We start from the raw sequence: 23,381 nt of genomic DNA, 5'->3' as shown, positions 1-23,381 counted from the left end.
CTGTATAGCTGGCCTAAAGAGCAGCTCCAGTCTGTTTAAAAAAAAATGAAAAGTCAGCAACTACAAATACTGTAGCTGCTGACTTTTAATATACTTCTCAAAAAAATTATAGGAACACTTTTTAATCAGAGTATAGTATCAAGTCAATTAAACTCCTAGGATAATGATCTGGTTAGTTAAGTAGAAGAGGGTGTTGTTAATCAGTTTCAGCTGCTTTGGTGTTAATGAAATTTACAACAGATGCACTAGATGGGCAACAGTGAGACAACCTCCAAAACAGGAATGGTTTTACAAGTATAGGCCACTGATATTTAATATTTTCTGACCATGTTTTACTAGTTTTGCATTTGGCTAGGGTCAGCTACTAATAGCATGGGGCAATACCTGGACCCTATAGAGGTTGCACAGGCATTCCAACTCCTCCAGGATGGCACATCAATACGTGCCATTGCCTGAAGGTTTGCTGTGTCTCCCAGCACAGTCTCAAGAACATTGAGGAGATACCCATCAGCAGGACCGGTATCTGCTCCTTTGTGCAAAGAGGAACAGGATGAGCACTGCCAGAGCCCTACAAAATGACCTCCAGCAGGCCAATGGTGTGAAGGTCTCTGACCAAACAATCAGAAACAGACTTCATAAGGGTGGCCTGAGAGCCCAACATCCTCTAGTTGGCCCTGTGCTTATTGCCCAGCACCAGAATTGGCAGGTCCACCACTGGTGCCCTGTGCTTTTCACGGATGAGAGCATGTTCACCCTGAGCACATGTGACAGGCACAAAAGGGTTTGGTGGTGGGTCAGTAATGGTCTGGGGAGGCATGTCCATGTAGGGACAAACAGACCTCTACAGGCTAGACAATGGCACCCAGACTGCCATTAGGTATTGGAATAAAGTCCTTGGACCCATTGTCAGACCCTACGCTGGAGCAGTGGGTCCTGGGTTCCTCCCGGTGCATGACAATGCCAAGTCTCTTGTTGCGTGAGTATGCAGCCAGTTCCTGGAGGATGAAGGAATTGATACCACTAAATGGCCCCCACGCTCGCCTGACCTTAATCCAATAGAACACCTCTGGGACATTATATTTTGGTTCATCCGACGCCGACAGGTTGCACCTCAGTCTGTTCAGGAGCTCAGAGAGGCCCTGGTCAAGATCTGGGAGGAAATACCCCAGGACACAATCTGTTGTCTCATTAGGAGCATGCCCCAACATTGTCAGGCATGCATACATGGGGGTCTGCTAACTACTGAGTACAATTTTTAGTTGCTGTAATGAAATTTCAGCAAAATTAACTGGCCTGCTGCATACGTTTTTCACTTTGATTTTTGGGGGGGACTTTAAATTCTGCCCTCTGTAAGTTGATAATTTTCATTTCCATTAAATGATGTGGCATCCTTTTGTTCCTAGGACATTACCCAGTCCATATTAGTAAAGATAATCACCATGATATGTTTCCCCATTGAGATCTGATGTGTTTTCAAAGTGTTCCTTTAATTTTTTTGAGCAGTGTATAAGAACACTCACCTGTCCAGGGATCCAGCGATGTTGGCACCCCAAGCCGATTCTTCAATCGGCTTTGGGCGCAGGTGCTGGCATCTTCACAGCCGGTTTCCTACTGTGCATGCACGAGTTGCACTGCGCTTTGTGAATGGTCCTGCCATTTTCTGGGACCTGTGTGTGTCCCAGAAGGCAGCGAGGGAAGGAGAAGGGCCGGAAATACTCGGAGATCTCCATGGGAGTGGGTACCTGTCAAAACCAGGTATCCGCCCCCCCCCCCAACAAGCGCCAAAGTGGAGGGCGTAAACACGCGGAGCTTCCCCTTATGGGTGGAGCTCTGCTGTAAGGATGCATTTTACTGCCCTTCCTTTATTGATCATCATCATTATCATTATGATAATCACACAGTACAGGTGATGTGGCTCAAAGCACCTGTATTGGGTGACTATCATCATGATAATAATGATGATCAGCCTCCCTGCTGTATTTAACATAGGCAATGGTCAGGGCATGGTGAAAGGTGTGTGTGCTGTTATGACTGTACAGTACCTTTCCTAAATCTTCTTCCAGCGATCTGTGTGCACTGCCGGGCTGGGCTGCTGAGTAGGCGGAAAGCACATGGACTTTGCTGGTCTGCCTGCCTGCACGGCTGCACTGATTACTTTCAGGCTCCTGCCAGCCTGCCCCGAAACCTGCCAGTGCTCTTCTTCTGCCTGATTCTCTTGGCACTTACTTGCTGAAGGAGTCCGGCAGTGTGCAAGGAAAGCCGAATAACTCCACAAGGCCAGTAGCAGGGAGAGACTTCCACCTCATCAGAGCGTAAGTTCGTCGCAGGTGCGTGCGCCCAAAAATAAAAAAAGTCCCCCTTGATCTACAGTCTCCCAGCCCTCTGGGTGAACTGTTGGGGCCCCCCTCAGGGAATATGATTCCCGCCATGGCCATGGCGGGGATTTGGGGGAACTGTATGTGTACTCTGTACACATCCTGCATGAATTCTGAAGCTGCTGGCCGGGCACCCCCTGTGAAGTGACGGGGCCCAGGCTCCCTACAGGAGGCCCAGTTGTACCCCCTTATCGGTGGCCCTGTCTGCAGCATCATGGCAATTGAAGATTAAACAGAGGCCAAGATGGCAGCTTCCTTGGCTGAAAACAATAGGAAGGTTTGCTGAAAATTGTTTTTAGATATACTTAAATATTGTTGTTTAACAACAATATTTAAGTATATCTAAAACAATTTTTTTCAATGTGATTAAGTAGGGGAGGGTTAAACCCGCTGAATTTTTTATTTTTATTTTTTGCTAGAGAAGAGTTTCCTTTATTTCCTGCTCTGTAGACTCAAAAGGAAGTGAGAGGATATCTTTTTAATTTGGGGAAAATTCCATTAGACAGTTGTCATGGAAACAAGTATCTCCGTTGGAAGATTTCCCTCTATTCCTGCTCTGGTAAAAATTCTCACAATTTTCAATTACCCTCACCTTCATTCCTAATGACAATGGTGAAAAATGTCATCTGGGGACATAGATAGTGAAAAATACCCGTAGTGGTTCTGTCTCCTCATTACTCATCCAAATAAAAAAAAAAAAAAATGTTTTACCTTAGTTATACTTTAAAACAAATGAAAAAATAATAATGTGGCTGCTTTAAAGGATAAGTTCACCTTTCAAAACAAAAAAATTATAAATGCACATTTCTTTGGAAGTAAAAAAATATGCATTTATAATTTTTTTGTTAGGGACCTGTAAAGCATTGCACCCACGATCAACAGGCGTGTCTCTTTTTATATTGTGACAGCATATCTCCCGCTTGCTGTCAAAACGGGGGGTGGGTGCGGGGCCAGAGCATTTGTAATATGTTACAGATAACACCCTGAATATGGGTGTAACACAAGGTGAACTTATCATTTAATTTATCTTGATTCAGCCTACTGCAATCCACTGTACAAAAAAAGAAAATATTTTAATGTGAGAAGAGAGCATACTGAGCAGAGGGGTAACCTTACTGGTGTGCTACTGCTAATTAATTGTCCAATCATTAAGCTAAGATTAGGCATTGACCCAATTGTGCAGCTGCTGGAGGTCTGAAAGTCAAGGATTTGGCTATACTGTATGTAAGGGGTACTTGGATCACAAAACTGGCTGCAGAGAATTACAGATCCTTTGGCAGTTTTATATGGATTTCTTTGGTGTGTTTAGTCACTTGCCTGGAGTTCAGCTATAATTTAGAGCAGATATTCTCTGGAAAGTCATGTCTCTGTAGTACCATATTTTACTTTACTTCCTAGTTTTGTGAGTAGCTGTTATCAGCTCCCTGATAAGTCGGATGTATTTTTCAGTAAAGCAAAAGCTTCTATAGAATTTCTAACGTATCTCATTTACCACCAGGGATCGGTTTCAGGTGTTTGACGTTGCAGCACGTGGCCTCCTGCGTGTAGAAGAGTTGGAAGACCAGGGCCAGACCCTTGCCAATGTGTTTATCCTGAGACTGCTGGAGAATGCACATGAAAGAGAGTTTACATATATGCTAAAGGCTTCATCCCAGTGAGTATAACCCTTGAAGAAAGATCTACCTGCACTTCTTACTATAGTGTAACACAGCTTCTTTCAACCAGGGTGCCTTGAGGTATTTTCAGGGGTGCTTGGCAAAATGCCTAAAAATTGCCCCAAATTTGTACACAAGCCAGCAGATGGACCAAGCCTGCCTTTTAGTTACACAAAGCCACAGGTTTTCATTGTGCACCATTGTGACCTTCCAACCACCGGTGTCCTAACAAACAATGACCCTCCCCTGCCTCTCTGTGTAAGTGCTGGGGTTACATTAGCTGAATGAGTGAGGGAGAAGAGAAACATTGGAAAACTAGTCAGTACCACTGTGCAAAAGTGTATTGGATTTGGAAGAATAAATCACCTCTAACGTTGGTTGTCATACGTGTGTGGATGTTGATGTATTACGTAAACCTATTAGAATAGTTGTTTACATTTTAGAATGGGGTGCCTTGAGACTCTCCATCATTTTAAAGGGTGCCTTAACTGAAAAAAGGTTGACAAACACTGGGTACATAGTTAGTCTGGTTGAAAAAAGACACAAGTCCATCTAGTTCAACCAATTATCTGGTGTAACATACATAGTGATTACCATTTGCTTCTAATTACTAATGGAATTCTGTTCCTACCAGAATGTTTGTTTGAGCATTGTGAACCAAAAGCGAAGAATAAGGTCATAGAAATCAGATTTCAATTTTCATCGCTCAATGGCACTTCCTTTTTCTTTTGAATTGCATTAGGACTCTGTTTCATGAGAACACTAGGCCTGTCTTCAGTGCTCCTCCATCTAATGTATATACTGTATGAATAGTACACTTCTATCCATGCCTGTTAGACACTATATTGTATTTCCATCTCTTTAATGCATAGGAGAGTAGTCTGCCATGTGAGTTGTACAAGTCCTATGTGTACGTACCTTCAGTTTCAGTAAGAATGTTCTGTGAGTGAAAATATTGTTTCCAGTTGTATGAACTAGATTTTGGTATTGCAGTAGTAGGGTCAGCATGAAGGTCCATACTCCATGCACAAAATGTAAAATGAATGTGTCTTTCAGGAGTGAAATGAAACGATGGATGACATCATTAGTTCCAAACCGAAGAACAAAATTTGTTTCTGTTACTACTCGAGTTTTTGGTAAGTAATAATACCATCTTTTCTTTGTTGCTTGCTTTTTACCTCATGCAGAGAGCCCAGTGCAGATAAATACATTGGTTCATCGTAAGCTGCCATTACTGTTGCTTCATGCATGTTTTCACCTCATGCTCTTCAGTCAAAGCCTTTCTTCTTCATGACTTCACAGTAATCTGCTTTGTTACCTCAAGGTATTTTTAGCTACAGATCTCTCTTGCTCATGCCAAGTATTTGATCTTCATATTTTTTCAAGCTGCATGTTCAGTGGTTAACTTAAGCTGGCCATACATGTTCAATTTTCTTGTACAATTTTCTGTTCGCTTTACCAAAAACCATATAATATGAGGTCAAAACTAAACAACACTTTCACTTGTTTCCTATAAGGCAGGCCTTTGTACTACATAGTTAAAGGTAAATCTAAAGAAAATTGTAAGAAAATGGTATAATGTATGGCCAGCCTTATGGCACTTTTCCACTGCAAGTACCGGCTCGGCTCTACTCGGCCCTGCTTGGCCCGGTTTGCTTTTCCACTGCTGGTACCGCATGGTACGGTGTTGGAACAGTTCGGTACGGTACGGTAATGTTTGCTTTTCCACTAAAGTAGTACTAAAGTTAAGTGGGTGGGATAACAACGATTCTCTGACCAATCAGTGGCTAGTAGTGACGTCATGCAAAGGATTGTGGGATATGGTACCGGGTATGGTACCTCTTGGAACCACAATCGAGGTGGTACTGTTTTTGAGAGCCGTACCGTTCGGTTCCATGCAGTGGAAAAGCGCCGCCGTACCGCACCGTACCGAATCGTTCCTACACCGTGCCATGCGGTACCAGCAGTGGAAAAGCACAAAAGCGAGCCGAACCGTTCTGTTCCATGCAGTGGAAAAGCGCCATACGTCATTACAGACCCTCCACTAGAGAACCAAGTACTTGGTCTTTAACCTACCAACAATATTTAACATCAACTTCTGTGCTTCCCTTAGTTACTTTTATAAAGGGGCCCAAGTTACAGAATCCTATTTTAGTAGCTAGAGGCCCAATGGATACTTTTTCTGACCCTTATGGAAATGTGTTTTTTTTTTTTATTATTAAAAAAAGTAATGAATTTTGGTTCTTCAAATGCTACATTTTCTGGAAGAGAGAAGAAGACAAAGCTATTTTTAGCTTAAATTTGAATGAAAAAATAGGGCATCATAAAGAGAAAATAAACCATTGTTGTAAACACTTTTATGCCACATCAATAGGGAATACCACAAAACTGACATTATATTTTAATGAGTCCTTTATGATAACTAGTAAACAAATTCACATTTTATCTTGTGCACCCATCACTGGCTCTGTTGTTAAAAAGTTGTCATGAATTATTATTCACTGTTTAAATTCTTGAGTCCCTTGGAAGCCTGCCTCGGCTACGGGATAACCAAGATAGTACTAGTTTAAAATAAAAATCTTGATATAAGACAAGTAGAATACATTATAAGGCATCCTAAGAAAAATGTCTAATAGACAGTATTTGTAGATTTTTATTGACAAAATATAGAGAACCATTTGTGGTGGTATAATTGGATAATATTCTAAAGCTCAGTAACCTATGGTTGAGGTGATATGCAGTGCCTTAAAGTATTCATACCCCTTGAAATGTTTCACATTTTGTCATGTTACCATCAAAAATGTAACATTAATGTAATTTTTGGGGATTTTATGTAATAGACCAACACAAAGTGGCACATAATTGTGAAGTGGAAGGAAAATGCTAAATGGTTTTGACATTTTTTTACAAATAAAGATCTGAAAAGTGTGGCGTGCGTTCGTATTCAGCCCCCCTGAGTCAATACTTTGTAGAACCAACTTTCACTGCAATTACAGCTGCAAATTCTTTTGGGTGTGTCTCTACCGGCTTTGCACATCTAGAGAGTGAAGTTTCTGTCCATTCTGCTTTGCAAAATAGCTCAAGTTCTGTCAGATTGGATGGAGAGCGTCTGTGAAGAGCAATTTTCAAGTCTTGCCACAGATTCTCAATTAGAATGGCCCAGTCAAGGTCCAGACCTAAATCAAACACATGAATATGCTTTGATCTAAACCAGTGGTTCTCAACTCCTGTCCTCAGGACCCACTAACAGGCCAGGTTTGCAAGATAACTAAATTACATCACAGGTGATCTCTTTTGCTGCTCAGTGATTACAGTATTCTAGTTTACATCTCCCCACGGTAATACTTAAAATCTGGCCTGTTAGTGGGTCCTGAGGACCGGAGTTGAGAACCACTGATCTAAACCATTCCATTGTAGCTCTGCCTCTGGCTGTATGTTTAGGGTCGTTGTCCTGCCAGAAGGAGAACCTCTGCCCCAATCAGCTTTCCTGTCCCTGCTGAAGAAAAGCATCCCCACAACATGATGCTGCCACCACCATGTTTCACAGTAGGAATGGTCTCTTCAGGATGATGTGCAGTGTTAGTTTTTCGCCACACATTACCTTTTGCTTTTAGGCCAAAACGTTCAATTTTGATCTTATCTGACCAGAGCACCTTTTTCCACGTTTGCTTTGTCCCCCACATGGCTTTTCGCAAACTGCAAACAGGACATCTTATGGCTTTCTTTCAACAATGGCTTTCTCCTTGCCACTCTTCCATAAAGGCCAGATTTGTGGAATGCACAGCCAATAGTTATCCTGTGGACAGATTCTCCCACCTGATCTGTGGATCTCTGCAGCTCTTCCAGAGTTACCATGGGCCTCTTGGCTGCTTCTCTAATTAATGCTCTCCTTGCCCGGCCTGTCAGTTTAGGTGGACTGCCCTGTATTGGTAGGCTTGCAGTAGTACCATACTCTTTCCATTTTTGGATAATGGATTGAACAGTGCTCCATGAGAAGTTCAAAGCTTGAGATATTTTTTTTGTAACCTAACCCTGCTTTAAAGGAGTTGTAGCATCAGAAGGTTTTTTATCTTAATGTGTGTGCATCAGACTCCCCAGCGCCCCCTAATACTTACCTGAACCTCATCTCTGTCCAGCAATGTCCATGAGTCCCTCTGCCGTCCAGGACTGTCCCGGAGGGGGCGGGGCCGAGTGGCAGCTCCGTGTCTAAATGGACACACAAAGCTGCAGCTCGGCTCCGGTGCCCTCATAGCAAGCTGCTTGCTGTGGGGGCACTCAACAGGAGGGAGGGGCAAAGGAGCAGCAAAGACCCAAGAAGAGGACAATACGGGCTGCTCTGTGCAAAACTAACTGCACAGAGTAGGTAAGTATAACATGTTTGTTATTTTATTTAAAAAATTAGACTTTGCAATCACTTTAAACTTCTTTACAACTTTGTCCCTGACCTGTCTGGTGTGTTTCTTGGCTTCATGATGCTGTTTATTCAGTTAGGTTCTTTAGGGCTTCACAGAACAGCTGTATTTATACTGAGATTATATTACACTCAGGTGGACTCTATTTACTAATTAGGTGACTTCTGAAGGCAATTGGTTCCACTAGATTTTATGTTGGGGTATCAGAGTAAAGGGGGTGAATAGAAATGCACGCCACACTTTTCAGATATTTGTAAATAATTTTGAAAACTTTTTATCATTTTCCTTCCACTTCACAATTATGTGCCACTTTGTGGTGGTCTATCACATAAAATCCCAATAAAATACATTTACGTTTTTGGTTGTAACATGACAAAGTGTGGAACATTTTTAAAGGGGTATGAATACTTTTTCAAGGCACTGTAGTAATGCCTGTAGACACTGCACCTCTAGACATGTGGACAGACACTATTTTCTGTAATACCTATGTGTGCAGCCAACACTGAAATCCCTTTTGGGGGCAACATAGCTTTTCAAAGTCCCTTCAGTACAGTTATTTAAGTTTTATGGCCAGCTACTCTTCAGTCCAGGTCAAGCAGCTAGTGGATCAACATGGCTATCCTCACATTGTGTGGTCTACCATAAATTACATTATATACAGTTAGGTCCAAATATATTTGGACACATGCACAATTTTAGTTTTTTCAGTTATTTACCAAAACATATTAACGCTATAGTTATATAATAGATACGGGCTGAAAGTGCGCACTCCCAGGTCTAATTTGAGGGTATGTACATTTAAATAGGTGGAAGGGTTTAGGAATTACAGCTCTTAAGAATAGCCACCCCCTTTTTTTAAGGGACCAAAAGTAATTGGACAATTGAATCAAAAGCTGTTTTATGACCAGGCTACTCCTTCCTTTTTCTTCATCAGTTAAGTAGGTAAAAGGTCTGGAGTTGATTCTAAGTGTGGTATTTGCATTTGGAATATATTGCTGTGAACCTACATCATGCATTTAAAGGAGCTGTCCATGCAAGTGAAACAGGCCATTGTAAGGCTTCAAAAATGGAACAAATCCATCAGAGAGATAGCAGCCACATTATTATGAGTGGCCAAATCAACAGCTTGGTACATTCTGAGGAAAGAAGAAAGCACTGGTGAGCTCAGCCACATAAAAGGCTGCGACGTCCACGCAAGACAACAGTGGTGGATTATCGCAGGATCCTCTCTATGATAACGAAAAACCTTCTCCAGGAGGTGGGCGTATCATTGTCAAAGTCTACAATCAAGAGAAAACTTCCCAAGAGCAAATACAGGGGGTTCACCACAAGGTGCAAACCATTCATAAGCCTTAAGAATAGAAAAGCCAGATTAGACTTTGCTAAAAAAAAAACATTTTAAAAAAGTCAGACCAGTTGTGGAAAATCATTCTTTGGATGGATGAAACTAAGATTAATCTGTACCAGAATGACTGGAAGACAAAAGTGTGGCGAACGCTTGGAACAGCTCAGGATCCAAAGCATACAATGTCATCTGTAAAACATGGTGGAGGCAGTGTGATGGCATGAGCATGCATGGCTTCCAGTGGCACTGGGTCATTGGTGTTTATTGATGATGTAACAGAAGACAGAAGCAGCCGGATGAATTCTGCAGTGTTTAGAGATATACTGTCAGCCCAGATTCAGCCAAATTCAGCAAAGTTGATTGGACGACGCTTCACGGTACAGATGAACAATGATCTAAAACACACTGAAAAAGCAACCCAGGAGCTTTTGAAGAAATAGAAATGGAAAATTCTGCAATGGCCGTGTCAATCACCTGATCTCAACCCAATTGAGCATGCATTTCACTTGCTGAAGGCCAAAATAAAGGCAGAAAGACCCACAAAGAACAACTGAAGACAGCTTGGCAAAGCATCAGAAAGACGGAAACCCAGTCTTTAGTAATGTCCATGGGTTCCAGACTTCAGGCTGTGCATTGCTACTAAAGGATTCTCAACAAAATATTAAAAAATGAATATTTTATTTATGATTTTATTCATTTGTCCAATTACATTTGAGCCCCTGAAAATTGGGGGACTGTGTATAGAAATGGTTGCAATTCCCAAAATGTGTGCATGATATTCATGTTCAACCCCTTGAATTAAAGCTGAAAGTTGGCACTTCAAATTAATTTGTATTGTTTTGTTTCAATTTTATTCTGGTGGCATACAGAGCCAAAAGTATGAAGAATGTGCCTGTGTCCAAATATATATGGACCTAACTGTAGTGCATTTTATATCACATTACAATTACCACTGTCGATTAACTGGACAGCCAGCTCCTGACACCCAATCCCTGTTGTGAGGTTTTACTTTGGGTGTGTAACACATACCACCAAGACTGAAACTATATCACCAGAGTGACTAAAAGAAAAGTCTATACATTTGAAAAATGTGCTTATGGCCATATATCACTGGACACCTTCAATAGTGAAATGACACTTGCCCTACTGACTTCTATGGTGGTCCAGTGGTTTTAGAATTTAAAAGAGTTCTGTTTTCTCCCAATGCTTGCTGCTTTGGGTCAGAAGTATTAAGAGAGCAAAGACTGCTGGGTAGCCCACATTTTCAGGAGGCCAGCAATGGAAGCTAGCAAACTTCTTCATCCTTGTCTTGTGGCTCTTCAAAGTGGCTGGCACTATACTGCTGTAGGGCTCTACTGCATTCCCCGTGATCTGTGCAGTCAATAGGTTCACTTCTGACAAATGTCTTATTAGTTACAGTATATACATATACATGGTGTCATTTATTCATGTGTTGTGCGTTTGCCTCACTTCCTACCGGAAGATCTCACTATATTTCATGTTTGTTCACTTCTCAGACTGCCCGCAGGTGCAATGCGTCCACCCATACATTGCCCAGGAGCCAGACGAGCTGTCTCTGGACCTGGCAGACCTGCTCAATGTCCAGGATAGGACAGATGACGGTATGTATCTTGCTGGAGACAGCCTTGGGTCCCCAGGGATGCTTGCAGACTGAGATCCTTAATAAGAGGCTGACAGATTCCAGGAGCAGAATATATGTGTCACAGTAACAGGATGAAATTCTTTCAGAGCAAATGACAGAGAATAACTATTTATGACACAGTGACAGATTTCATCTGCACAGCTATTATTTGGATATGGAAATGGGCCGCTTCCAAATATGCATTTTTGTCATTTCACTATGAAACACCCAAGCAGATTTCATTTATTCTACTCACATTTCAATAGCTCTATGAATAGCTGAAATGTTGTGTTTGGGACTACATAGATTTATAATCACTAAGTAGCATCTAATTCATTTCTATTTGGCAAATGCTGCTTTTGCAACACATTGAAATCAACAGTATGTTCAAGGGGAACTCCAGTCAGGATTATTGTGTTGTATATAGCATGCATTTCTTTTCTTTTTTCGGTTATATACTGTTCTATGTAGGTTACAATTCACAAAGCTGAACCTTTAAGATGGGGGTCACTTGTGGATGGAATAGCATTGAGTGTAGTGGCTAGTTTGTTTTTTTGAATCAAAAAAATCAGTGTATTTGGGAACATTTACAGAAAGGTCACACCAACAGTCCAAGCCAATTTTATTTTTAGCAATGAGTTTTGATGGTAAATCTGCCCCCTCTTGTGGTCTGAAGTTGCATTGCACAAAAAGCAAATAGTAGTTGGCAGGTCTAAGTGAACCTGTTGGAACAGAAATAATGGCACAGATCCAATGGTAAACCCATATATTCCTGCAGAAATGTCACCTATAGGATTTCACCTTCGTATTTTTGGAAGTGCGTGTTAGAATGTTGTTCTAGGCTCAGTATGTGAGAGTGTCCTAATACATGAACTTTATATGTTGCTGCTAGCCTCCACTTTACCCTAAATACACAAAGCAGAATCAGTTCTCCCTTTCAGTATCTCCATGCATGAACAGAACATAGTGGACCGCTGAAGAACACATTTGTCTCTGGTTATCCTTGCTTGTTCAGTTGTGGATTTGATGATTCTATTTATCTTGTATTGATTGGTGAAATGTCTTTCAGTGGCGGCTGGTGAAGTTTTAAGATGGGGGGGCGCAAGACCCCGCCCTTCCATTTTGACCCCTCCCATTTCTCAGAAGCCCCACCCCTTATAGACCCCACCCATTTTGTCCCCTGTATTTTGCTTGCGTGAACCAATTCTCCCAATATATCACATATTAAGGGGTCCATCAGTACTAGTATATCCCATAATAGGGAACAGGGGCCCTATTATGGGATATACTGTGAGAGACATCCTATTATGGGATACATGGACTGAGAGTGGCACAAACCCCACAGTACAGACCCCCCCCAGCACAAACCCCTCAAGCACAAACCCCGCACAAACAACTCAAGCACAAACCCCACAGTACAGCCCTCAAGCACAAACCCCACAGTACATGCCCCCTTCAATATAGTGACCAGTATAAATAACCCTTTCAATGTAGTGACCAGCATACATGTCCCCAATGCAGTGACCAGTATACATGTCCCCAATACAGAGCTATGCGTGCGTGCCTCCAGTGACCACCAGTATACATGTCCCCCAATGCAGAGCTATGCGTGCGTGCCCGACTGAGAGCAGTGCACTTACCTGTGAGTCACAGCGGCTTCTCCCTCTCCTCTTCTTCGTTCGTCGGCGGGAAGGTGGACGGCGCTTCTCCCTCTTGGCCTCTTCTGCGGCGGGTGACGGGCGGCGGGAAGGTGACCGGCGCAGGCTTCTTCTCCGGACTGGACTCCTCTTCGGCGGCGGGAAGCTGACCGGGCGGTGACGGTGAGTGACTGATGCACGCACCGGCACCGCCCCCATTGCGACATCAGCAGCGTCACATTCGGATGCCCTGGTTGATGATTGGTCCAGGCTGGAGACTGGACCAATCACAGCCAGGATATCACGAAAGTGGGGGTGTCCTAGCGCAATGACCTGCACCCAGGTTACGCCCCAGAAGGCAACCAATCGGCGCCTATTCTGGGTCGTAACCCCCCCCCCCCCCATAGCCACCACAGGCCGGCGAACGCAATTTTTTTTTTTTTAAACTTTATTGTTCATTTTGTAATTTTTTTTTCTTTTTTTAGGGGGGGCGGCGCCCTAGCGCCCCCTATGCACAGGCCGCCACATTGTCTTTATTATAGAAGTCCCAGCATTTCAGGAAACATTAGCATGTCACATTTTTGGTACATTCTGTGATAAACATAACACCATTATCTCTTTACACATATTCTAATGTACTATCTCCAGGAAATATGTAAGGAATATTATTCACCTAAATGACTTAAAGGAAACCTGTACCCAGAGAGATAGGTAGGCTGTTTTTGCTGACTTCTGATGTCGATACTTAGTATTGCAGACCTGCAAAAAGCATGTAGGCAAAACAAAAATTCAGATAGTACAGAAGCCATTTGATCATCATATCAGTCAGGGAACTGGTATTTTCAAAAGGTGGGATTCAGCAAAGGGCAGTCTCCATGCTTCCTGGAGACACTGTCTTTTATACACCAGTAGCAGGGCCGTCTGTAATGCGGAGCAAAAGGGGCAGCTGCTCATGGCCCAATCATTGTTGTGGGGCCCAAAGCAGCTGTCCCTTGAGCACCTTCTCATGGGGAGACCCAGACTGGTGGTGGCAGGAGCAGGCAGAAGCAAGAACCGGGGAAGGAGAAAAGCTCCCTGACCACAAGAGAGATGAGGAGCAGCAGGCGCAGAATCCCGGACGTTTGCTGTGCCACCCAGAGCCTAGATTTCTCCAACCCCCTCTCCCCCCCCAACATAGACAGTTGCCCGGAGGCAGCAGATGGCGCAGGCAGCCAGGAACCACCACCCCAGACAGTCTGTGGTCTATCACATCAAAATGGATCCACTGGATGGAGCAGAGCACCCCTATCCTCACCCAAGAGGAGAATGGACCCTGCCCGCTGCTGGCCAGCATAAACGTTCTATGGAAGGTACCAGGCATCACACACACCTACCCACAGACAGGGACTAGGGGGGGGGATGCACAGAAGGGACTGCAGACAGGGTTAGGGGTCTCTCTCTCTCTCCCAGCCCCCCTCTCTCTCACCCTCCTTTATCTCTAACCCTCTCCCTTTTTCACCCACTCCCCCCCCCTCGCTCACCTGCTCTCTCTCACCACTCTCTACCTCAAATTTTCTGTCCCTTTCACCCAACTACCCTCTCACACACCCCTCTCTCTCTCACCTCCAGCTCTCTCTCTCTCTTATCCCCGCCTCACCCCTCTCTCTCCCCCCTTTCTATAACTCTCCTCTATTTCATCCACCCCCCTCTCTCTCTCTCGCCCGCACGCAGGCAGGGGGAACTGAGTGTACACTGACTCACAGGTGACAGCAAGTGAGCATTACTCATCTCATCTCCACCAAGCACTACCACTGATCACACTCACCCAAAGCACTGCTGCTGATCCTATCTCCCCACCATAATTGCCACTGATCACAACCTCCCCCCACCCAAGCACTGCCACTCATCCCATCCCCCCCAGCACTGCCAGTGATACCATTCCATTCTACATCCCCCACCCCCATCATCACTGACCAAACCCCCTCTAGCCCTAGCAACCAATGGGTGAGCGGTATTGATGTGCAGTAACCTCTAGCAACCAGAAATGATGTGCTGTAAACTCTAGCAACTAATCAGTGAGTGGTAATGTTATGCTGTAACCTCTGGCAACCAATCACAATCACTGCTTAATCTTCTGCACTTAACTGATTTTGAGTTCAGCAGCTATTTATTGAATGTCTGAAAGCAGGTGGGGAGCGAAATTGCATGCGGGGGGTCCAAAGAAAATGTTTGCCCATGGTCAAATCAATATTAAAGATGGTCTTGACCAGTAGTACCTGTGAGAGTCCAATTGCCCACCTGAGCTAGAGGAACCCTATAAAGGGTAATATTGGCCCAGACAATCTTTGATGTAGTCATGGGTGTCAGAATGGGGTGTACAATTCATGTTCTCCTAATGGTCCCAAGTGTGCCCTAGATGCCAATGGGTAATTGTGCCACATGAGCTGTTAAAGCTGAACTCCAAGGTAACAGAAAAAACAAGTCTTGCTAATTATTACATATATTTTTAAATGCATATAGTGTAAGCACCTGAATCTCTCTTGATGTTGGCCTCATATATAACAGGACATTCAATACCCCTCCAATGAACATGTATACACTTGAAACAAGTGTATGTGTGGTAATTGGAGGGATATTGAAAGTCCCATTGTATGTTGCATTGTTCCTGAATGTGTTCATTTAGGGATGAGAACTTCCAATGACTAGCACCACTCCCAGACACCCAATTTCTCATATACAAAAGTTCCATGTACAGTAGCACTGACAGATCCAGGATAGAACTAAGAGCCAGTCAGGCTCTTCTGGATGTATATGTGATCACAAAAAGCATGCTGACAGTAGGAGATAGCAGAGTAAGTAGTGGGATTTCCTGATCAGTGCAGTGCTGCTTTATTGTCTTATAAGCATTCCGAATGTGTGTTACTGTTGCAGTGAAAGTTAAGGAACTGGCTGTGTTTTCTGGAAGGGGTGCCTGAATCACACAAGTGGCTGGACAAAAAATCCCAAACTCTTCGACAGCTCCAACTGTAAAGCTTGACTGCTTGTCAGCTTCAGTTAGTTAGATTGATATAGGTTGATAGGAATGGCGTCTACAGCCGCGAATTGCTTTGAAACAGCAGCACTGATTTCAGCCCCTGGCTTCCCTTCAGCTCAAGAGGGCAGGGATGTGGCATGCAGCACAAGAGGCGTTAAATACCAGTGCTGGGAGTGCTGAGCGCCTGGTACTAGAGGCACTGACAAACCTCGGAAATACATTACACATACCTGTGCTTAAATAATAAATACTGGAACAAAATGCATAAAAACATTTTTATTTTTAGAAAGTAGTTTATTTCTCTGTACATGAACCAGTTTCACAAAAAAAAGTCCTGTTTGTGAATAAGACCATTAATAGAGAAACCTGGGAAAACAGTATCCCAGCATTCCCTGCATCCCAACATCCATCCAACACACTCTGGCACCAGTCCTGTATGCAGGAATCTCATACCGTACACATTCTTCTTTTTATACTACTGATTCATGTTTGATTGTAGCAGAGCAAACAAAAATGGCTCCTTTCTGAGAAGGAATAAACACATTTCTAATTTAAGATCAGCATTCATATAACCTTATAAGGAAAAAAAGGGGTTCATGTAAACTTATAATGATTCTATGGTCAGGGTGGGGTGTTGCCCATAGAACCTTTTCTACAGACACCTTCCACATTCTATAAAAGACACCATTGGCTCACCTATGGCAGACCAAGGATCTGATTATTTCTACATGTGATCACTTCTTCCAAATATTACTCTATGTTTTGTGCTAATTTCGGGACACACACACTAGGGTGTTGCATTTAAAAATATATATTTTCAGAATATTCTTTAAAAGGTGGAATTTCACACAGCGTCTAATAATTTCTTCATACAAGGGGTCATATCTTCTTACACTATGATAAACAACAGATGAGAGATGGGGGAAGACATCTTTTTATTGCTTTCTGTGTTCTCCCGGAGAGATTCCTGCTCACTCCCCTTCTAGTGACACTTTGACAGGAAGTGTGGAATATTGTCACCACTGGGGGACACAGACAGCAACAAAACTCACCTTTTATCCCATCTCTTCTCTGCCTTCAAAATTAAAACCATCATCTGTGTCTCCATTGGAGAGACTTCCCCTTAACCTTGTGCCAGCGAGGTAAGAAAAATCTCCCCCGTGCAGACTCAGAAGGTAATACAACCTGACATTGTCTGTAATCTTTACCCTTTATATAAATTGGAGGAACTGACTGGGTCATAATGTGTGTGGCCTGCTTTATGTGATTACACCTTGAATTATTTGGCCAATACTACACTTGCCTATCAGTTACTGATAGCAGTATATACAGTGTGTCACAAAGCAAAATACCTGTCCCAGAAGCTGCCATCGCCATACTCAGGCTACATGCTTGTTCCATTCTGTCTCAGGTTCTTGAAAAGATGTTTTGCTCAATCCTAGACTCCTTTTGGCCCAGAACACTAAAGCATTATCTTGTATTTCACAAGCTTTGTATGGCTTTCTTATTACCACGCCCTCAGTCCAGATTAGTCATTTTTGGAGTAGGATTTGGTGTGTTGGACTTCGTTTGCTGACCCTTCTCGGTATGATAAATGGTTTACCAGTCAATGTGTACCACACCTTACTCAAAACACTAAAAATAACATGCTGCGATTAGGGAGTGCTAAATACAGATCTGAATAGAAACCTGTCAACATAGATTTGGAAAGGTGCATGCCATAGGGTTGTCATCCTCAACCTTCCTTTATTACATTGCTAGACAAGGAACTGGAGGAAGCATCTGCATACCAGAAGGGATAGTAATAAAGTAAATATAAGCATGATGGCTCCAGCACCATCATAAACAAGTCAGCAACAGCGATCATCACCTTTCTTTTGAGACCAGTGCCATTCATAATAGTACTCCTCACTCTCTGACTGGAGCTGAAGGGTGCTTTGAGACCTTCAAGACAACTGCTCAGAAGGGCTCATTTACACTTGTAATTGGGGAAGGGAGGGGGGGGGTGTAAAACCCTGTACTAGAGCCACATTTACTGCCCTTCAACTGCTCCCCCCCCCCCCCACCCTTGGCTGCAGCAGCAACTATACCACCTGTTGCACTTGATGGCCACTAGGGCTGCGCATATTCACTGGTCTCACGATTTGATTACGATTATCATGTGAACGATTATCGATGCATCACGATTACTGCCCACAGCCCCCATTAACATAACACAGGCCCCCCATTGACATAACACAGCCAATTTACATTATATAGCAGCCGCCCCTGCACTTCACAGGAAAGCCCTGCCGGCTGCCAGTGCACTCAAAAGTTAAAACAAATTAGGGTCAGTGACTCAGTTTCAGGGACCCTTCCTAGTAAGGGTTAATGTAAACTGATGCCTGATTACCTTATTATCTCCCAATCTTTTCATTGCTGTCCGTCTTGGTCGTCAGTCCCGCCAGAGGGCACGTGACTGAGACGGCGATGAAAAGATCGGGAGATAATAAGGTAATCAATCAAGCATCAGTTTACTTTAACCCTTAATATAGTTACATTGTTAGTGAGGTTGAAAAAAAACATCAGTTCATCCAGTTCAACCTATGATGTGTGTGTGTTTGCTGTGTACTAGGAAGGGTCCCTGAAACGGATTCACTGACACTAATTTTTTATAACTTTTTGAATGCGCTGGAAGCCAGAAGTGCTGTCCTGGGAGAGGCAGGGGGGCGGGATGACGTCATCCATGCATCGATGCAGCCGTTCCTCAGCATCGTATTCAAATCGTTTAAGGCCGCATTGCGATGCAACGATTATTTCCAACACCCCTGGTGGCCACTGCCATTCGCTGTGCGCGATCCAATCAAGTGACACACAGTTGTCTGGTATTTAGGGGGTTAAAACAGGCTGTGAGGAGGTCATACAACACCTCCTACCCACCTGTCAAAAGTTCTCTGAAATGCAATCTGTAAACAAATTGCTCTTCAGAGACAAAGCAAGTTGGCAACGAGCCATCATTTATAGAATACTTTGTCAGTACTCACTGCGGAGTATCACCGCCTGAGTAGGCCCCTTAAAGAGAACCTGTCAGGATAGCAATGCCACTGCTGACTTTCACTTGAATGCATTAGGGTTCTTTCACACTGGCTTTCCGCCCAGGAGACTCCGTTTTGCTCAGCGGGCTGATCCCCACTAAGCAGGTCGATGACAGGTCCGTTTCCACTCACTGTGCAGAGACAGACCTGTCAGATCCCCGCACTCCTCTATGGGAAATCAGAGGAAAACTGACCGCCTGTCCTTTTTCATCCAAATCTCTGATCTGATCGTCCAGATGGATGGAAAATAGGGTTTTCATCCGTGGGGATTTTAAAGACTGGATCGGATCGGTCAGCAGCGGTTGTTAGCGGAGATGTCACCGCTGACATCTGCTGGCCCATAGAGGTGCATGGAGATTTCGACCAGGTCCGCCTAAAAAAACTGACAGATGGACTTAATCGGAAAGCCCATGTGAAAGAGCCATAAGGGCTGTCATTTATACCCTTCTCTAAAACTGAACTCCAGGCAAAAGCTAAATGCACAGATAAAATACAGATTTTGGAGCCATTTTACAAAGAGTTGTGTTTCTGTCCATCCACTCATGAGATTGGACTGGCTGGACCATGCCTTTGCACCACTCAGGCAGGCAGATGACAGCCCTTTTTCTGTTACAAGTAAAGATTACAGAAGTGTCCGCTCTGCACCCCCAGGCTGCTGGCTGGATAGTGAAATAGCAGTAGTGGACTGATGAGGTCATCTAAAAACAGAACTTTTCTTGGAAAGGGACGTTCCGCTTTTCCTCCTTCTCCCTAAACCCCCTCCAAGTATAGTGACCTTTTTTTTTTTTCTTTTTTTCTGGGAGCTGGTACCTATTTCTGGAAGGTACAAGCTCCTGCTTTTGCTCAGCTTGCCTAGGCGAGCAGAGCAGAAGTTCACCCCACACCTGCCTGAAACCTCCTGAGACACGTCACATTTCCCAGGAGGCTGCGGATCCATTAAAAAAGAACACCGCGACGCGCGCATGTGCAGTGTGGAGCTGGCTGTGACTCTGCAAGAAGTCACAGTCAGCTTCCCAAAACCAAGATGATGGTGTGGGGGAACCGAAGACTATTGAAGAACCGACCTCATGATGACAGTGCTGGATCCCTGGACTGGTGTGGGGTTTTTTTTTTTATGTCCACAACTGTGGTATTTGTAGCTGCTGACCTTTTGCATTGGAGTTTCTCTTTAAAGGATAAGTTCATCTTTTGTAGAATTTTACACTCATATTCAGGGTGTGACTTGTTACAAATGCATCGGCCACCATTTTCACAGCTAGCGGATGATCTTCTACCCATTCGCTGTTACAATTTAAAAAAAATGTGTCATCCATTCATAGTGTTCTGCGAATGGTAAAACTACAAGTCCCGACAGCCAGGGCCGCTGATAGGGGGGGGGGCCACCAGCCCTCTTGTAGGGGGCCCGAGCACACAGGGGGGCCCACACAGAGAGGGGGATTAGTGATGGACAACAAATACAGAAATCTTCCTCCAGCACCTGAATCTGATCTCTCCCTGCTATCAGCTTTTATCTGTTGAGAAAGAGACAGTTGTCCCTCACTAATCCCCCTCCCTTGTGTGCCCCCTCCCCTCCCAGCACTTATCTCTGCTCAGGAGTTTATTTGTAAATTGTTTCTCTCTCTCTGTCTCTCTGATCACTGAACTCCAACTGTCCAGCCTGTATATTTTTCTCATCTCTTTTTTATTTAACATAGTTTTTTTTTTAGATTTAGCAGGAATTATGCGAGTTATGTTATATTTGTGTCTGCTAATAGTGATTTTGTTGTAATTTTAGCTAAATATATCTTTAATATTTTCTTGGGGGGGCCCTGCCAGGTAGTCTGTACGGGGCCCCGCGATTTCTAACAGCATCCCTGCTGACAGCCCTTGCGGCTGTTGGCTTGTAGTTCTCAATGAACTACAAGGGCGCTGTTGATTTCTCTAGGTAGTTTATTGAGCTTACGGTCATAGTGTAACTGCCTGGCCATATCAGAGGTGCAGGCAGACAGATACAGACAGTCTGCTGGAGCTTGGCATTACACCCATGATCTGCTGATTGTGGGTGCAATACTTTACAGGTCTCTAACAAAAAAATATAATAAATGCATATATTTTTACCTGCAAAAAAAAGTGTATTATTTTTTTTTGTAAAAGTGAATCTTGTCCGGTTCCTGATAAAATTGCCAAAATACGCTCCATGGGTAGCCATGTCGCCATCCTTCCACCTAACATCCTTGGATTAAAAAATCAAAGACACTGGATACAGAATTGTCAGCTGAACAATGGTTGCATCTAATAATAAACAAGCACTGTTTAGGTATTCTGGAAGCCCCTGGTGCCAGTGTTTAGAATACAATAATGGCAGCTTCATCCATTTGTGCTGTGTAGCATTTCTGGAGGAATTTGCAGAATCAAAAAATAATAATCTGTGTATGGCCAGCTTTACTGCTTACTCCTATCATCATGTTTGCATTCAGCCTAATTGGCTAATAATTGTGCTCTTCTCTCTCCCAGTCTGAGCACTGCACAGAGGATTGCAAGAGACCAATATTGCATTAAAAAAAATACATAAAGTGTATAAATGTTTACAGAACTGCATTCATTTGTGTTTTATATCTGCCTGGAGTTCACTTGGTGAGTCTGTAAGCAGGAACAAGGGTGTACAGTATCAGGTGTTGGGACTCCTGGAAAGGTGTTAGCTTGTATATTTCCATCATGACATGTTCTCTTTAAGACCACTAGAGGAACCATTGGTGAAAAATTTCAGGTCCAATATATTTAACTGGCCGAATTTACAAAACTAATAAAATATCAAAAATGTCTTGAATGTCTGTTGGGTGCTCAGATACTGTATGAATCCTTTTGTAATGTCAGTTAGGCCCCTTTCACATGGGGCAGACTCTGCTCTGATCAGCAGAGGATCCACTCACAGATCCCCTGCTGATCAGAGTAGGCTGATGACAGAGCCCGTCTGACTACCTCTGATCCAATCCACCTACACAGAGGAGAATGGATCCCCTTCCAGTTGTTTTTCTCAGATCAGAGGTAGATGGGTGTAAATGGACAGCGGAGTCTGTTTATATCCGCCGGTAGGGGTGAATTGAGGGTCTGATCAGGTCCACCTGACAGGCAGACCTGATTGGAACGGTCGTGTGAAAAGTTCAGATTACACACATGTATGACCATCATCTAGTACAGGGGTTTCCAAACTTTCTAAACAAAGTTTATTGTTCTTCAGACTTTAGTGGGGCCAGTCATCGGTGTCAGTGGAAGGAATAGTGTCCCATTGTTGGTGTCAGTGGAAGGAATAGTGTCCCATCGTTGGTGTCAGTGGACGGAATAATGTCCCATAGTTGGTGTCAGTGGGAGGAATAATGTCCCATTGTTGGTGTCAGTGGCAAGAATAATGCCTCAAGGGCTGGATAAAGGAAAACAAAGTGCCGCATCCGGCCCCCCGGGCCGTAGTTTGGATCTAGTGGCTATGACGTTACCCAAAGGTTTTTTTGTTTGTTTTGTTACTTAGATGCTGTTATTGTGAAACATTAATTTTCTCTGAATATAAATTTTGTTCCAAAGAAAGAAGTAGTAATACAGTATTTACCACACTGAATTTTATTGAAGCACCAATACATCATTTGACTTGTTCTTCTTTGCTGTCCGACAGGTTGGGTTTTCGGAGAACGCTTGCATGACCAAGAAAGGGGCTGGTTCCCCAGCTCGGTGGCAGAGGAAATCCTGAACAAAGACATCAGGGCGCAGAACCTGAAGGAATGTTTCCGGGTGCACAAATCTGATGATGGCAGCCAGAACAAAGACCGGCGGAAGATGGGAAGCCGGACGCGGCAGTGACCCCTGGCAATGGAATGGGGGGCCAGCATGTATTTGGGGCTGGGCTGGGAAGAAGAGCGGTGTGTCTGTGACGCGATGCAAATATTCTATATAAATATATGTATATTATCTACAAACTTGTGTTGTTGGTGTTCTTACAAGAACGGACATGGCATTTTATCAGCCTACTGAGCGTAGTACTGTACAAGCTGACAGGCAAAATAATCCTACACACAAAAATATTTATACACAGGGAGGTTATATAAGGGTTTATACATAGCATAAGAAATCAGTAATGGAATACAACTCGCACATAGAAGAAGGAGCCGACATATGAAGCCATTCTAAGCTTGTCTAAGGTGCTAAAAGCAAATAAAATGTTGTTTTTTTAACATATGTTTGTTGACCCAGAGAAAAGATC

The 23,381-nt window shown here is 43.5% G+C and overlaps 1 protein-coding gene across 3 annotated transcripts in view; it reads left to right on the top strand.

The window, feature by feature from the left end:
* The window catches only part of NGEF (neuronal guanine nucleotide exchange factor), a 268,456-nt gene extending 245,359 nt beyond the window's left edge, over positions 1–23,097 (top strand). For all 3 annotated transcript variants that reach the window (XM_082251276.1, XM_082251278.1, XM_082251277.1), the window contains 4 exons: positions 3,874–4,029; positions 5,087–5,166; positions 11,305–11,409; positions 22,797–23,097. In XM_082251276.1, the coding sequence (XP_082107402.1) occupies positions 3,874–4,029; positions 5,087–5,166; positions 11,305–11,409; positions 22,797–22,981 (526 nt within the window). In that variant the 3' untranslated portion in view covers positions 22,982–23,097. The remainder of the gene's footprint in view (positions 1–3,873; positions 4,030–5,086; positions 5,167–11,304; positions 11,410–22,796) is intronic.
* The last annotated feature ends 284 nt before the right edge of the window (positions 23,098–23,381 follow it).

This window comes from Pelophylax lessonae, assembly GCF_965119305.1.
Source record: "Pelophylax lessonae genome assembly, chromosome: 3".
NCBI lineage: Eukaryota > Metazoa > Chordata > Amphibia > Anura > Ranidae > Pelophylax > Pelophylax lessonae.
The sequence above is the reverse complement of the archived record's forward strand: the minus strand, read 5'-3'. Positions and strand labels throughout refer to the sequence as shown.